At 37.2% G+C, this 18,068-nt stretch overlaps 1 protein-coding gene across 2 annotated transcripts in view; it reads right to left on the bottom strand.

Annotated features, from left to right (window-relative positions):
* The window catches only part of CBL (Cbl proto-oncogene), a 95,580-nt gene that overhangs the window by 67,677 nt on the left and 9,835 nt on the right, over nucleotides 1–18,068 (bottom strand). For both annotated transcript variants that reach the window (XM_060304184.2, XM_030839161.3), the window contains exon 2: nucleotides 6,841–7,088. In XM_060304184.2, coding sequence (XP_060160167.1) covers nucleotides 6,841–7,088 — 248 coding nt within the window. The remainder of the gene's footprint in view (nucleotides 1–6,840; nucleotides 7,089–18,068) is intronic.

Here is an 18,068-nt window from a genome sequence, read left to right as displayed (position 1 = left end):
TTGTTGTGCCTCCTTTTAAATCTGCTTTGCTGACTTTTCTCCCCCGCCAGATGATTTTGCCCACTCTCATGGCTTTAAATACTATTCTTGAACATCACCAAATTTCTATCTCTATTCCAGACCTCTCCTTCTGAACTCCAAACTCTAATATAGCCAACCAATTGCCTGCTTGACATATCATCTTAGATGGCTCATGAGAATATCTCAAACTTAAAGTTGTCCAAAATGGAACTCTTAATTTCCCTCTCTCAATGTATTTCTCCCCACATCTGTACTCTGAATTCCCCATTTTAGTAACTGCCGCCACCAATTGACAGAGTTAATGACCACAAACCTACATCCTTGATTCTTCCCTGTCATCTTTTCTCACCCTTCTCTTGTCCAATCCACCAGCAATTCTTATTGAGTAGCTCCAGTCCACCTCTTATTGGTCCATTTTTCTTCCTTTCAACTTTTTCATCCTTAGTCTATACTATCTCATCTCTTACCTGGTATACAGCAGTAACCCTTTAACCTATCCCTCTACTTCCATCATTGCTACTTCCACAAGCCTAATCCATTTCCCACACAACAGCCAATACTATCACTGTAGAAGAAAAATCAGATTATGACTTTCCCGTTTTATACCTTTCCATGGCTTCCCATTACACCATCTATACACTGGCTCAAACCAGAAACCTATCCAATCCATTAGCAAATCATGTTATGCTAGCTTTAAAACACAGCAAGTTCTGTCCATTTCTTTCCATCTCTACTACCACCACTTTGTTTCAAGCCATCATCATCTCTCTCCTGAACCAAAAAGATACAGGAGCTTGGTGCTGCCCCTTTCCCAGTTGTAAGAAAGGCATTCCTGGGCTTCCCTGGTGGCGCAGTGGTTGAGAGTCCGCCTGCCGATGCGGGGGACGTGGGTTCGTGCCCTGGTCCGGGAGGATCCCACGTGCCGCGGAGCGGCAGGGCCCGTGAGCCATGGCCTCTGAGCCTGCGCGTCCGGAGCCTGTGCTCCGCAACAGGAGGCCACAGCAGTGAGAGGCCCGCGTACCGAAAAAAAAAAAAAAAAAGAAAGGCATTCCTAATGTAAGTGGGAATCTTTTCTCACCAAGCCCAAACTCCTCAACAAAAAGTTCTAAGCCACCATTATCTACCAATAGGATTTGGCACACTTGAAACCTATTTTCAGGGTGCTAGGGAAAAACTATAGCAGTACAAATACTGCTGTTAGCTTGTGAATCACCACTCTTCCACTGGAGGATAATCTGGAAACCAAAAGAATACTAGTTCAGTGGTTATAGCTTGGAAACTAATGGAAAACGAGGAAACATAAGGTTATAAGCATCATGAGAGCTGTTTACTGCTCTATCGCTGTTCTTAGAGCAGTGCCTACCACAGAGAAAATACTCACTACTATTTTTTCTTTAATGAATGGTTAGCACATAAGCTTTTAGTTATTTCTGAATTATTCCTGGCTGAATACAACAAAACCAAAATTTGACAATTTCAGTTTATAACTACCTCTAAAAAGACAACATAATTACAACAGAAAAGTTTAATCTTACTTCCAAAATGGATACAATAAGACAATGACAATTTAAAATTAACTGCACTGTATAATCCCATTCAGCTTCTACTATAACGTCCTGCGCTCTAACGAAAACAGGCGCAAAAACGAGAGTTAAAGATAAAAGGCAAGAAAGCAGCTTATGGTTTTGCTGAATTAATTTTTTATAAAGTCTAAGAAGAATGAGGGCAAATATCTTTAGAGAAGTTAATTTACCTAATATCCTCTCTAAAACAAAACCAGGAAGCAACTACATTATATACTGATAGGTACACTTATGTACACTCTTCTAGAGAATATTTAAGGGATTAACTCCTCAACATCCAGTCTGGCAACGAATTCCCTCATGTACATGGCTTTGGGGGAACAGATATGTTCCCCAAGCCATAGCAGGTTTGTTTAGAGATGACACCTTGCCCTCGCTGGACTAATCACAGCACTTAGCTTTTCTTTCCAGAGTTGACTGGTCCAGAGATAATCAATTGATCTATACCAAGCCTAAGTCAAAACTGGAACCAAGAGGTAGATGCTCTGCTACCGTAAGAAACCTGTAAGATGTAAATCTTGGGTGTAGCAGAGGCCAGATTTCCCCACAATTCAGACATTAATCTGCATTGAGAGAATGCAGTGTCCTGGTAGCATTTTCAACCATGGTTTCAGTTATTCCTGAGGCTTGCCTGCATTCTTGCCCTTAGTACAACTCAAAATATTCACTCCTTCTAGAATATTACAAGTCTACAAATTTTCTCTCTCCCAAGAAGAAAAAGCAGGAACAAAGCATAAAAGGTCTATAACGTTCTTCTGTGATCAAAAACAAAAACATTGAGCAAAAAAATAGAAACTTTCTCAACCTGATAAAGGGCATCTATGAAAATCCCACAGTTAACATCATACTCAATGGTGAAAGACTGAAAGCTTTCCTCCTAACATCAGGAACAAGACAAGGATGTCTGCTCTCACTACTTCTATTCAACATAGGTTCTATTCAACATATGAGGTTCCAGCCAGAGCGATTAGGCAAGAAAAAAAGCATCCACAAAGGAAAGGAAGAAGTAAAACTATCATCATTTGCATACAAATAGAGATCATGCAAGATCATGCAAACATGATCTTATTTACATAATATTCTAGGTAATCCACTAAAAAAAACGACTACGACTAGAACCAATAGATGAGTTCTGCAAAGTTGCAGGATACAAGGTCAAATACAAAACCTCACAAAATTCAACTGTATTCTTCCCACACACCAGCAATGAACAATCCAAAAATTAAATTAAGAAAACAATTCCATTTATAATAGCATCAGAAAGAATAAAAATATTTAGGAATAAATTTAACCAAAGAGGCAAAAGACTTATACACTGAAAACAATAAAATGCTGCTGAAAGAAATTAAAGAAGACCCAAATAAATGGAAAGACATTCCATGTTCATAGATTGGGAAGACTTAGTATTGTTAAGATGGCCATACTCCCCACATTGATCTAGAGGTCCACTGCAACTCCTATTAGAATTCCAGCTGCCCTTTTGGTAGTAATATTCAGGCTAATCCTAAAATTCATTAAGAATCTCAAACGGAGCTTCCCTGGTGGCGCAGTGGTTTAGAATCTGCCTGCCAATGCAGGGGACACGGGTTCGAGCCTTGGTCTGGGAAGATCCCACATGCCGCGGAGCAACTGGGCCTGTGAGCCACAATTACTGAGCCTGCGCTCTGCAACGAGAGAGGCTGCGATAATGAGAGGCCCGCGCACCGCGATGAAGAGTGGCCCCCACTTGCCACAACTAGAGAAAGCCCTCGCACGGAAATGAAGACCCAACACAGCCATAAATAAATAAATAAAGCAAACTGTCAACAAGTAAAAATAAATAAACACTACTATATAAAAAAAAAAAAAAAAAAGAATCTCAAACGGGGTGCTTCCCTGGTGGCGCAGTGGTTGAGAGTCCGCCTGCCGATGCAGGCGACACGGGTTCGTGTCCCGGTCTGGGAGGATCCCACGTGCCGCGGAGCGGCTGGGCCCGTGAGCCATGGCCGCTGAGCCTGCGCGTCCGGAGACTGTGCTCCGCAGCGGGAGAGGCCGCAGCAGTGAGAGGCCCGCGTATCGCAAAAAAGGTAAAAAAAAAAAAAATGAGCAGAGGATTCAAACAGACATTTCTCCAAAGAACATATACAAGTGGGCAATAAACATGTAAAAAGACTGCTCATTATGTTACTCATTAGGGAAATGAAAATCAAAACCACAAAGAGATATCTACTTCATACCCAGTAAGATGTCTATAACCAAAATAATAATAATAAGTATTGGTGAGAAGTTGGAACCCCCATACATTGCTTGGGGAATGTAAAATGGTGCAGCTGCAGTGGAAACAGTTTGGTGGTTCCTCAAAATGTTAACCATAGAATTACCATATGACTCAGTAATTCCAGTCCTAGGTATATACCCAATAGAACTGAAAACATAGAGCTTCACAAAAAATTGTACATAAATGTTCATAGCAGCATTATTAATAATAGTCAAAAGTGGCCACAACCCAAATGTCCATAATCAAAATGTCAATACAATAAAATATTATTAAGCCATAAAAAAGAAAGAAGTACTATTCTATGCTACAACATGGATGAACGTGAAAACATGCTAAGTGAAAGAAGCCAGACAAAAAAGGCCACATGTTACATGATTCCACTTAAATGAAATGTCTAGAACAGGCAAATCCGCAGAGACGGAAAGTAAATATTAGTGATCACCAAAGGCTGGAGGGAAGCAGGAGTGGGTAAAGGGGAGTGACTGCTAATGAACATGGGGTTTCTTTTTGGGGTGACAGAAATGTTCTAGAATTATATAGTAGTGATGGTTGCACAACTTTGTGAACACACTAAAAACCACTAAATTATACACTTTACAAGGTAAATTTTATAGTATATGAATTATATCTCAATTTTTTAAACTGAATACAAAAAAAGCCTCCTAACAACCAAAATACAGATCGCAAAGATGGTACAGTAAAGCCACATATTTTCCTTTACTGGGAAAAAAAAAATGTATTCTCACCTCAAATTTATTTATTCTCACTTTATATATAATTTGTACAAACCTGGCTGTATGGTCAAAGCCTATAGTGGATTAAAAGCTTCATATTAGGGGAAATGAAATTGATACGGACAGACATACTGACAGTAAGGTTTTGTTAAAAAGGTAAAAGAACTTACAAGCATTGTGTGAAGCCATTTAGTAAAAGGGCAAATTGGTCTACGCACTTCATTAGGTTCTGGCAGTACCAATGATAAACAGCCTGATACAATAATCTATACTTATAGTAATGAAAATAATGAAGATGATTAATATAATAAGAGCTAACCCACTTATCACTTGCAATGTGCCAATCACTGTTGTAAGTACCGAACATTTAGTTCCTTAATTAAACTCCCAACGATCCTACAAGGAAAGTAATACTATTATCTCATTTTACAGATGAAGAAACCGAAGAATCACACAGCTAAGTTAAGTGGAAAAGTTAAGATTCAAACTAAGGCAGTTGGCTTCAGAGTCCCTCCTCTTCTTAACCAGTAGACTATTCTGCCTCTCAGTGACGAACTGTGTCATTTAAAAAAAAAAAAAAAAAAAAGTCAAACAATGTTCAGTGTGTCTAAGAAGACTGAAAAATCTACAATTTTTATTCCACTATTAAAAAAAAAAAAAAAAAAAAAACCTGTTCTATGGCAGCCTGTTATCTATAGGAGAAAGTCTTGAGGTCAAAAAACAGCTCTTTACAATCTGACTCCAACCCATATTTCCAGCTTATCTATCTCCCCTAATTCTAGCCAAACCAGATCGCTCACGTTCCTTAAACAAACAGAGCCTGCATTTTCATGCCACTGTGTTAAAGGCCTTTTCTTCACTTCTCTGCCTAGAAAGTTCCTACTTACCCTTCAAAATCTAGCTCAAATAACACTTCCTCTGAGCCACCTTCCCCGATGCCACTAGGTAAAACTGTGTTCATACAGCATTTTGTACATATCTCTATTAAAGTATTTATCACATGACATCAGAATTGAATACTTAACTCTCCTTTTCACCGCCTAGAATTAGAACCTAGTACACTGTGGATAATAAATAAAATTTTTAAGTTTTGGTACGTAATAAAGTCCAAAATTATTTTTTTAATTCAGCAATACAAAACGACAAAAGTCATGAAATTTAAATAATTTAAATGGACAAAGTTCATTTTCCCATAAATGAGATGTTACAAAGGTTCCTACAGATTGAATTCAGTTACCAGAAACCTTTTTAAGAAGAAAATACTAATACTCTGGACCAAACCTGAGTAATCTGTCCCAGTAAAGGTAACATGAATAATGATGTGGGTAAAATTTTAAGTGAGAGATGAAGGTTCCCAGAATCTAAGCCAACAGAGTCAAACGCTACAAGGATACCATTTAGTAAGTTACTGCTTGGCATGCTAACTGAATGCCCTCAGAAATTACTGTCCCTCCCAATTCAAGTCACTTCTCAAGAGTAAGTTACTCCCTAAAAATTATAATAGAATTTACATCTTATTACTTGTTCCAGATGAGTTAATATTTAATTCCAATTAGACAAAACCAAACACAACTATACCATGGATACAATCAACCTGTTTCTCTCCCAGTGCATAATATACAACAACCAAGCCAATAACATATGGGACAGTCAGTATAGTTTTTAGTATTTAATAAGTACAAAAGAATACTTATTGGTCCCTCAAATGTTTATTGAATTAACTGCATTCTGCCAATTCTATTTGAAAAGTATTCTATTCTATCCTATTTGAAAAGTTACTTTACCTATAAAGGAAATGTCATTTCACTTGGCTTTATTTAAAAAAGTTATCCAAACTACTGGCTAATTTTTTTCCTATTATCCCATACTTATAACCTACCTAATATGCTACCAGCTCGGGCAAAATCCTCTTACTGTTTACTGCCAACCCCAACTTCTTTCTTTCAGACTCTCACCTATCCACAAACTTTCATGATCTTCAGGGCCTCTGAAAGACCTACTGCCTCCAACTCATCTTCATGACGGTAAGTCACTGACTTTTCAGAGGTAAACAAATAATCAGAGCTACGGATGGATCAATACGCTCCAAGGTAACCTTTTATACAAAACACAGCTTTAAGTCAAATGTCAACTTCGCATTCTATTCTTGTTGACATAAAATTAAAACCAACTCAACTATTTCTATGTGTTACCTATTCAGGCAGTCACAGACCTGAATAAATATTTGTGTAGTATTCTCCATTACCTAGGCTGAGAATTCTCCTCATACATTCTTTCTTTCCCCTCCTTGAAGAGGCTTATGGTCTGCTTAGTTTTCTTCATCAAATTCTCCATGAACACCCTAAAATACTCATTTTCTCCAAGGGTCTCCATCTTCCCCTCATATCTTGACAAGACAGTGCGGAGATGCTGGTAGGTGTCTGGCAGCAGGTCTAAGATATAAGGTGGGCTATTCTTTAGCGCCAGCTTTGGGTTCTGACACAACCGCACCACCTGCAACAAATGGAAAAGAAGGGCTATTACTTGGAGGATCTTAAGGGCAATTTCCTTTTTTAAGTTTAGAAAATTATAAAATATGTGGTCTTTTGCGGAAATACGAAAAATGCACAAGAATATAAGAAATGATCCCTAACCCACACCCACACCCACAGGCAATCACTTTACATTTTTAGTAGTCTCCCTAGAGGGTGGGTTCTTAAAACCGTATCTAACAGTTCAGACAACACATAGAAGACTAAACAATTGGGGTGGGGAAGACATCCACATACATGCCTAAAAAATGCTAGATGAAGCATGGCGAATTCCTCTGAAATGCATGGCTCACACCACAGCAGAATAAAGAAAATTTCCAGGGGCAGAAATAAAGAACGAGGCTGCCCTGGGAGGTAAACCTGGTAACGCAGGAGCCTAGAGCTTTAACAACCACTAGGGGACAGGAGCACAGAGGCCTTGGACCCAGCAAAGAGTTGAACTGAGACACCATTCCTTCCCATATAAATGCAGAACTCTCAGAATTTGCCTGGTTAATTCATTTTACCTTCTTTTACTTGCAACTTTTCTCAGTTCTTAGTTTTAAGTAGGTCTCTTTTAAAGAACATATAGTTAGACTTCTTTAATCCAATGTGACAATCTTTTTTTTTAACTGGTGAGTTTATATTTGTTGTAATGACTAATAATTTGTATTTATTCCTACCACCTTATTTAGTACTTTCCATTTATGTGGATTTTTGTGTGTCTGGAAGAGACATAAATTAGTGGGACAGAAAATTCTAGAAATAGACCCACACATATATAGACCCTTGACATCACAAAGGAGTGATCTTCCCAAAAACAGTAGTGGAACAATCCATATAGGAAAAAAAGAAAATCAAACTAAATCCTTACCTTACACTATGCAAAAAACAAAACAAAACAAAAAACCTAGATGGGCTCTAGACCTAAATGCAAAAGGCAAATAAAGCTTTAGAAGATAAGAAAACTATCTTTCATTACTTCATGATGGAGAAAATATTCTTAAACAGGACCATAAAAAACATTAATAAAGGAAAATACTAATTAAATTCTACTATGCTCTAAAAGAACTTCTAAGATACCACAAAAGAGTAAAAACACATGTACAAAATCAGAGAAGATATTTACAATATGTATATATCCAGACATACATATCCAGAATATATAAAGAACATCTACAAATCAGTAAGATAGGGACTATCTTTTTTTTTTTTTTTTTTTTTGGCTACACCGCGCAGCACACGGGATCTTAGTTCCCCGACCAGGGATCAAACCCGTGCCCCCAGCAGTGGAAACATGGAGTCCTAACCACTGGACCACCAGGGAATTCCCAAAAATGGACAAAAGACTTGAATAAAAACTTGACAAAAGAAGATATCCAAATAACCAATAAACATATGAAATTGTGCTTAATCTCATTAATCATTTTAATTTCATTAAAATGACAATTGTAAGCTCTCAATTAGATACTATCACTACACACACCAAATTGGCAATGCCAACCACTGGCAAGAAGCAAGGACCTTCAAATACTGCTGGTGGGAATCGAAACTAATAAAACCACCCTGGAAGATGGTTCGGCACTGTATGGTCAGGCTAAAGACTTATATGCCCCACAAACCTGCAGATCTCCGCCTGGAAAGGTATACTGGGATACACATACAAAAATGTGTAACAACTAACAACTGCAAACAACCCAGATGTCCATCAACAGTAGAGTGGATAAACTGTAGTATATTTATTAGCTACAATACACTACCACGTGGATGCTCCTCTCAAACAAAGTAGATCTAAAGAAACCAGAAACAAAATATTTACATTACAATTACATGTATATGACTACATTACTATTACAAAGATATCCCTCTAAACTATATTGATGCAATATGCATACATAGGTGGTAAAAATATAAGTAACAGAAAGAAAATAATTTTACTTTACTTGTAGCTGATATAACTGTCCATGAATAAAATGAAAGAATTGACAAAACATTAGAAACAAAACAGTTTAATAGGTTGCTGGATTCAAAACTGATATACCAAAAAAAAAACAAAACTGATATACCAAAATGGCATTCATAAAAATTTTATAAATAATTTTAAAATGTAATTTTAATTGCTGCCATTTTGAATGGCATAAATAAAAATTTAAGGCTCCTAGGAATATATCTAACAAAAAATGTGTAAGACTCTTATGAAGAAAACTACAAAACTTCACTGAAGAACATAAAAACAGAAATTAATGAAGAACCCTATCATGTTTAAGGAGACGTCAGTTCTCCTCCAAATTAGTATATAAATGCAGTGCAATTCCTATCAAAATTCCAAAAAGATTTTTCATGGAACTTAACAAGTTGATCCCAAAACCCACACGGAAGAAAAAGAGACCAAAACCAGCCAAGCGTATTTTGAAAAGTCACAAAGTAGGTGGTAGTTACCCAATGAGTTATCAAGACTTTTTAAAATCTTCTAATTAAAATAGTGTGATATTGACCAAAGACAGATAAATGGCCAAATGGAAAAGAAGAGAGCCCAAACAGAGACACGCATGTATGGCAATTCAGCATCAGAAGTGGCATTACAAATCAGTTCAAGAGGAATTCTCTGGAGGTCCAGTGGTTAGGACTAGGTGCTTCCATTGCAGAGGGCACGGGTTCGATCCCTGGTAGAGGAACTAATATCCCTCATGCCGTTCAGTGTGGCCAAAAAAAGAAAAAAGAAAAAAACACACACAAATCAGTTTAAGAGAAAAACTACTGGAAAACTGGTTATCCATATGGGAAAAAAATTACATCCCTTACACGTTACATGAAAAGTAAAGTTCAGATGAATTAAAGATCTTGTGTGGAGAAAAAACTTTAAAGCTTTTAGAAAAAAATTTGGAAAATATTTGTTGAACTTTATGATCTCAGAGAGGAAGTATTTCTTAAGACACAAAAGCAAATCATAACCATAAACAAAACAAAATGACAACCCACAGGAGAAAATATTTGCAAACAAAGCAACCGACAAGGGATTAATCTCCAAAATATACAAACAGCTCATACAGCTCAATATCAAAAAAACAAATGACCCAATCAAAAAATGAGCAGAAGATCTAAATAGACATTTCTCCAAAGACATATAAATGGCCAAAAAGCACATGAAAAGATGCTCAACATCACTATTAGAGAAATGCAAATCAAAACTACAAAGAGGTATCACCTCGTACTGGTCAGAATGGCCATTATCAAAAAATCTACAAATAATAAATGCTGGAGAGGGTGTGGAGAAAAAGGAATCTTTCCACACTGTTGGTGGGAATGTAAATTGGTACAACCATTATGGAGAACAGTACGGAGGTTCCTTAAAAAACTAAACACAGAACTACCATATGATCCAGCAATCCCACTCCTGGGCATATATCTGGACAAAAACATAATTTGAAAAGATACATGCACCCCCATGTTCACTGCAGCACTATTTACAGTAGCCAAGACATGGAAGCAACCTAAATGTCCATTGACAGAGGAGTGGATAAAGAAGATGTGGTACATATATACAATGGAATATTACTCAGCCATAAAAAAGAACGAAATGATGCCATTTGCAGCAACACAGATGAACCTAGAGATTGTCATACTGAGTGAAGTAAGTCAGACAGAGAAAGACAAATACCATATGATATCACTTTTATGTGGAATCTAAAGGAATGGTACAAATGAACTTATTTACAAAACAGAAATAGAGTCACAGATGTAGAAAACAAACTTATGGTTACCAGTGGGGGAAAGGGGAGAGAGGGATAAATTGGGAGATTGGGATTGACATATACACACTACTATATATAAAATAGATAACTAATAAGGACCTACTGTATAGCACAGGGAACTCTACTCAATACTCTATAATGACCTATATGGGAAAAGAATCTAAAAGAGTGGATGTATGTATACGTATAACTGATTCACTTTGCTGCACACCTGAAGCTACCACAACATTGTAAATCAACTATACTCCAATTAAAAAAATATTTTTAACTCATAAATGCAAAGACTGATTAGTTTGACAACACTAACATTTTAGTAACGATAGATCATAAGAACTACTGAACTACTTTTTCCTTTTTTCCATTTGTTTAAAAAAAATCAATGCAATTATAATACTGTATTATTTTTTTCAACATCCTTTTTATTTTCTTCTTGGTAAACTGCACTTTCATCAACGAAATATCCTTCTTTAGAAACACTTCTTGCCTTAAAGTCCCCTTTAATGTATCTAATCTAGCTAAACCAACTTTCCTGGGTTGGTGTTTGCATGGTGTATCTTTTTCCATTCTTCTATCTTCAAACTTTCTGTATTCTTACATTTAATGCATGACTTTGTCATGCAGAATATAGCTGGTTTCCTTTTAATTCTGACAATCTCTGATTTTAACCAATTTGACCTGTTTACACTTCAACTATGAAACTGTTATTATGGTAGGTCAAATACTGGCAATTTCATATGGTTCACTTAATAAGTACTGATCCTATAATAAATAATAAAATAATTTACTATTTGTTTCCTATGTATCTCTCCTGTTTCATCTTCCTTTACCTCCCCTTTCTTGCCCTCTTCTGGTTTAAGCATTTTTTTATTTTCCCAATTTTCTCCCCCAACAGCTTGCCAAATATATATTCTTTTACTACTCTTTAAATGAATACCTTAGTAATTATAAAATGCATCTCTGACTCATTAAATCTTATATAAAGTAGTACTTTTACCACTTCCCAGACAACGCAAGGAACTTGGGACACTAACTCCATTTACTCTTTTCAAGTTATGTGCTATTACTATCACACATTTTAATTCCATATATCATATAAAGTCCACAAGTCATTATTATTACTATTACTTCTGTTATTATTTTATACGGCCAATATTCATTCACATTTACCCACACAACCCCCCTTCCCAATGCTCTTCACTGCATCTGAAATCATTTTCCTTCAGCCTAAAGAACATCCTTTAGTATTTATTTCCTTTAGGGTATAGGCTGCTGGCTACAAATTCTCCTCAGTTTTTGTTTATCTCAAAACATCTTTATTTTGTAACCACTTTCAAAGGCTATTTTCCCTGGATAAGAATTGGCAGTTATTTTCTGTCATCATTTTATAGCTACAGGCATACCTCGGAGATATAGCAGTTTCGGTACCAAACCTCTGCAATAAAGGGAGTACGGCAATAAAGCAAGAATTGCAATAAAGCAACTCACACAAAATTTTTGGTTCCCCAGTGCATATAAAAGTTATGTTTACACTATACTATAGTCTATTAAGTGTACAAGACATAGTATTATTAAAAAACAATGTACATACCTTAATTTAAAAATGCTTTATTACTAAAAAATGCTAATCATCAACTGACAACACAGGGTTGCCACAAACCTCCAATTTATAAAAAAACGCATTATCTGTTAAGTGCAATAAAATGAAGTGCAATAAAATGAGAAATGCCTTCTAGATGCCACTGTCACTGTTGAAAAGTCAGGCTGTTAGTCTCACTGTTGCTCCTTTGAAGATAAAATGTCTCATTCTGTGGTTGCTTTTAAGATTTCTCTTTGCCTCGGGTTTTCAACAGTTTTACTACGATGTGCCCAGGTATAGTTTACTCTGGATTTTTCCTGGTGTTTATAGAGCTTCAATTTGGAACTTGATAATTTCTGTCAGTTTTGGAAAATTCTCAGCCAATTTCTCATCAAATATTGCTTTTGCCCCATTCTCTTTCCTCTCTCCTTCTGAACTTCAAGTACTGATACATAAGACCTTTACTCAATATTCCATATGCCTCCCATACTCTTTTCTGTATTCTCCATCCTTTTGTCTCTCAAGGCTTCAGTCTGGATTTTTTTTTTCTGACTTACCTTCTACCTCACTAATTTTTCCTTCAGCTTTATGCTATTAAACCCACCCACTGAGTTAACAATCAGTTCTTGTGTTTTTCAGTTCTAGAATTTCTATTTCATTATTTACCATTTCAGATCTCTGACAAAATTATCTGTTTTATCTTTTTTTTTTTTTTTTTTTTGCGGTACACGGGCCTTTCACTGTTGTGGTCTCTCCCGTTGCGGAGCACAGGCTCCGGATGCGCAGGCTCAGCAGCCATGGCTCACGGGCCTAGCCGCTCCGCTGCATGTGGGATCTTCCCGGACTGGGGCACGAACCCGTGTCCCCCGCATCGGCAGGCGGACTCTCAACCACTGTGCCACCAGGGAAGCCCTCTATTTTATCTTTAATTCTTCTAACACATTAATCATAGCTATAAGTCCATGACTGATATCTCAAATATCTGTAACCCCTGTATCTTTTATCAATCTTTCCTGTTGGTTTTCAGTTATAGTTTGTTTTTTCATAAGCCTAATTATTTTTTATTGAGTGCTGAACACTGTACATAAAAAATTATAGAGACAATCTGAGGCTACGGATGATGTTATTCAGAAAGGATTTACTTTTTTTTTTTTTTTTGCGGTACGCGGGCCTCTCACTGCTGTGGCCTCTCCCGCTGCGGAGCACAGGCTCCGGACGCGCAGGCTCAGCGGCCATAGCTCATGGGCCCAGCCGCTCCGTGGCATGTGGGATCTTCCCAGACCGGGGCACAAACCCATGTCCCCTGCATCGGCAGGCGGACTCTCAACCACTGCGCCACCAGGGAAGCCCAGAAAGGATTTACTTTTGCTTCTAGCAGTCAGATTTGGCTAGGGACACTAGGAATTCCAGGTCATCTTAATCTAACCCAAAACTGAGAAAATTAAAAAGCTGGGCTTCAGTCTTCAGTGCCCTGTAAAGACTGGTTTACTTCTGTTTCACCCTTACTCCTACAATTCAGGCCCTCAGGGACCCAACCCCAAAACCTAGAGTGTTTCCCAGGGCCCTCCACCTTGGCAGGCCCTAATTCCAATTTTTTGTCCTCCTTGACATGAGCATTTTTTTTTTTTTGACATGAGCATTTTGAAAACTCTATTCAGCCTCTCAGCTATCACTTCCAGAATCAGCAATGACCTCATGGAAAAGGCAGCCTCAAAAATAAGGCTTACCTCTCAGAGCTTTCCTTATCTTCCAGAACCTGGCCTCTAATTCCTCACTGCCTTCATAGCTCTTCAACATCTTCTAGCTTTTCTAGTTGCCAGCAGTATTATTTGGTTCGAAACAGCCTAGTCTAACAATGGTAGAAGCAGAAGTCTGACTTCTTACTCTTTATTTAATATTTTAAAATGCCTATTTTCTTGCATCACCAAAAGCTCATTATAAACTTTTTAAAGATGTCTAAATGATTCCACTCTATAGACATACCATATCTTAAACCATCCCCTCCACTTTAACATTTATACTGTTTTTAAGTCTTTGCTATTACAAGTATCGCTGTGATGAACATCTTTGGGCATTTTATTCTTCTAAACATCAGGTTATTTCCTTAGGATAGATCCCCCAGAAGTGGGATCACTAGGTCCACCTGGAACAATTGCAAAATTCCAATTTAATTACTAATGTCTCTTCAAATGATGTAAGACAGTATTAAAATTTTTAAACTAAATATTTTATCCTCTGTACATCATTTCCTGTACTCTTGAAAAAGAGCCCTATATAAGCCTGGCAAATAAAGACAAGCTGAATCAACAAAAATATATGATTTATGAATGTTTTAACAGTGTTTTAGGAAGCTGCTCATCCTATCAAGGGTTTCAAGCCAAAAGGGAACAACATAGTCAAGAAAAAAAGACTCTACCTCAGAAGACAGCTATATTCTAAATGCAACAGAGTTAAGAACTCATACTAATTAAAATAAATAGTACCCAATTTATAAGTATTACATTCCAAAACCTCATTTGGAAGAATATATTCAGAATATATTTTTACAGAATATATATTTATAATAAAAATATTAAAATGGTAGGTTCTTAAATAGTCCATGGAGGGAGTTAGGGGAGACTGACGTTGAGACTAAGAGATCAAGATTCAGCAAAGACTACAAGAGGTATATGATCGAAGGTTTTTATCTTCAGAGAATACTGAGCATGTTTTATATGGAAAAAGAACCAGAAGAGAAAAAGATAAATTAAAAGAAAATGGAAAACGGGATCTACAACACAGCTGGAGCACTAAACACCCAATACCATTAAAAGAAGGAACACCTCCTTCCTTTAAAACAGGAAGAAAGGGAATGAGGACAGGTTTAGACAGATACAGATTCAGAGATATGAAGGCAGTACGTTTAAGAAAACTGCACCTGATTTTGATTTTTCTCAACGTATCCATTCAACAAATATATGTCAGGCACTGGGACAGAGAAGTAAAAATACGATACCCCTGAATCTGAATCAGGCAATAAACAACAAAAAGGAAATCAACAAGAAAAATATCAGGTTCTATACAGACAATTAAAATAGAATAATAAGAAAATGCTGGACGACTACTTTAGCACAGTGAGTAGGGAAAGCTTCTCTGAGGTGAACTTAGGCTAAGAGTTAAAATTACAGGAAGGAGCCCGTCATGTAGAATCAGCAGAAGAGTAGCCCAAACAGAGGGAACAACTAATCCAACAGCCCTATGAGAATAGGTTTGGATTTGAGGAATAGAAAGGTCAGTGAGACTAAAGTGTAGAGAGCGAGGTGAAGAGGGTCATTAAGGGAGAGATGTGGAGTATCAGGGAATTAACAAGGAGACAGTATGATGAAGACTAAAATATAAGCTTTTATGTGTTGAATTAAAATTAAAATGTTTTAGTATCTTGACAAGATCACACCAAATAGCCACATCAGAATGTCCTGTTTCAGTCATTTACCTTCAGTAAATTTCTTAACCTCTGAGCCTCAGTTCTTTTACCTGTAACACAGCGATAATACCCACCTCATAATAAATGTTTATGAAAGGATTGCAGAGTTTCCAATAAAGTAGACATTCAATGCTAGTTCCCTCCCCATTTCCATACAACTCGACCAGGTTTATCTGCAGGTTAGGCAGGAATTATCTATTGAAGACAGAATGTTAGACCTCACATCACCCTTTGTTGACTCCCAGAAACTGACACCCTTATTCCTACCATCTGGCCATGCCACAGCTACCCTTCCAAACCTGCATGGTCTCTGACTACTTGGTAACCAAGGAATAGAGAAAAGGCAGCAGGCCACCCGAGAACAGGGTGACCAACAATCTGCAAAAACTACAGTATCCACTCCTTCAAAGGTCCAAAGCAAGCAGAGCTCCCCCCAAATTATTTACATTTATATCCAGAGCTACACATGCCAACCCATAATATATTCTCCCTATTTAAAGGCAAATGCATTAACATTAAGAATTCAGGTTAAAATGCATTATTTGCCTAATACCTCTGGAAAAAAAGGTATACTTCCTTTCAACAACAACAAAACTAAACTAAAATTGCTCTGCCCAACCTATAGTAAGCAATTAATAAACGCTGATTGGGCTTCCCTGGTGACGCAGTGGTTGACAGTCTGCCTGCTAATGCAGGGAAAACGGGTTCGAGCCCTGGTCTGGGAGGATCCCACATGCCGCGGAGCAACTAGGCCCGTGAGCCACAACTACTGAGCCTGCGCGTCTGGAGCCTGTGCTCCGCAACGGGAGAGGCCACAACAGTGAGAGGCCCGCATACCGCAAAAAAAATAAATAAATAATAAAATAAAATAAACGCTGATTAATGACAATGACCTGAAAAAACATATTACCCCTCATAACAGATTTAAAATATCATGAGTTTTTAAATGTCTCCCAAACACTTGATTAGTTCGCATTTTCAAACTACTATCATGTACGTTCCACAAATGTTATCTGTCCCTCCTTAGAATGTGACCTTGTAAAGATCAACTGTAGGTTAAATATCTGCTTTTCTCAAGATCTTTCAAAGACAAACCAATCACATGACCAGGGAAATCAGCATTCCTTAACACTAACACAGACCATAAAGTAAGTATATAGGTAGAGCAACTCTTTTGACATTAAAATCTTCTGTAAAGAAAAAAAAAAAATTCCCTAAATATTTATGACCTCTAGGGAAAAAGTTTCCAAAAGGCTTTGTGAATAATTCAAGTCAATAGTTAACAAACATCAAAAGCCAAAAGAACCTGCCTTTATCAGTGAATGTTAAATTGGCAGTTTTAGTTAACCTCTAAAGCACAAATGTGCATTCTGAGCGTAAAAAATTCACCGAAAGATACTTTCCTGCTTAGTCTGTTCTCAATTTTATTTTGCTTTCCAAGTCTTACAATAGCAAAAATGCCTTCCTTTTGTTTACTTCTGCCTGTACATTTACAGCATCACTCAGAACAATGTCAAAAAGAAATATGCTTAGCTCTGGGAAACCAACAGTATCCTTGCACAGCTGCTATATACTCCATTCATAATAGCTTCCTCACTGGCCTAGCTCCTCCCTTTGCTTCTGCCAAGGGCTCAATGGTCAATAGAAAAAATTTGGAAAGTGCTATGATTACAATAAAGAGGAGTAAAATTATGTTTGGAAATTGCTAAATTTTTAAAAACAGAAAAGTTACAGAGAACAGTGCCTATGCCTAATTCTGTTCTGAACACAGAATCTTTTCTAACACTAAGGAATTGTATTTCTAACTAGGCAGAAAACTATAAGCATATATGACTGTGAATGACTAAGTATTTTTATCTCTGTAGACCTTAACTTATCCATGGAATCATTTTTCATTTCAAACTTTTTCATATGTTAAAAAGCATGATTAAAATAAGCACTAAGCTTCAAAAGCAAGTATTCAGTATGGTGAGCTATACATAAAACACATAAAATTTGATTACAGTTTTAAAAGAATCAGTTGCTCAAGAGAACAGGAGGTACAGCAGAAAGGACACCAGGGTAGGAGTCCAGAGACCTGGGTCTTAGTCTGGTGACTGACATTAACTGGCTATGTGACCCTGGGCAAGTTACTCATCTCTCTAGGTCTCTCTCCCTCTATAAATTAAGAGT

Source organism: Globicephala melas, chromosome 8, assembly GCF_963455315.2.
Source record: "Globicephala melas chromosome 8, mGloMel1.2, whole genome shotgun sequence".
NCBI classification, from domain to species: domain Eukaryota; kingdom Metazoa; phylum Chordata; class Mammalia; order Artiodactyla; family Delphinidae; genus Globicephala; species Globicephala melas.
The sequence above is the reverse complement of the archived record's forward strand: the minus strand, read 5'-3'. Positions and strand labels throughout refer to the sequence as shown.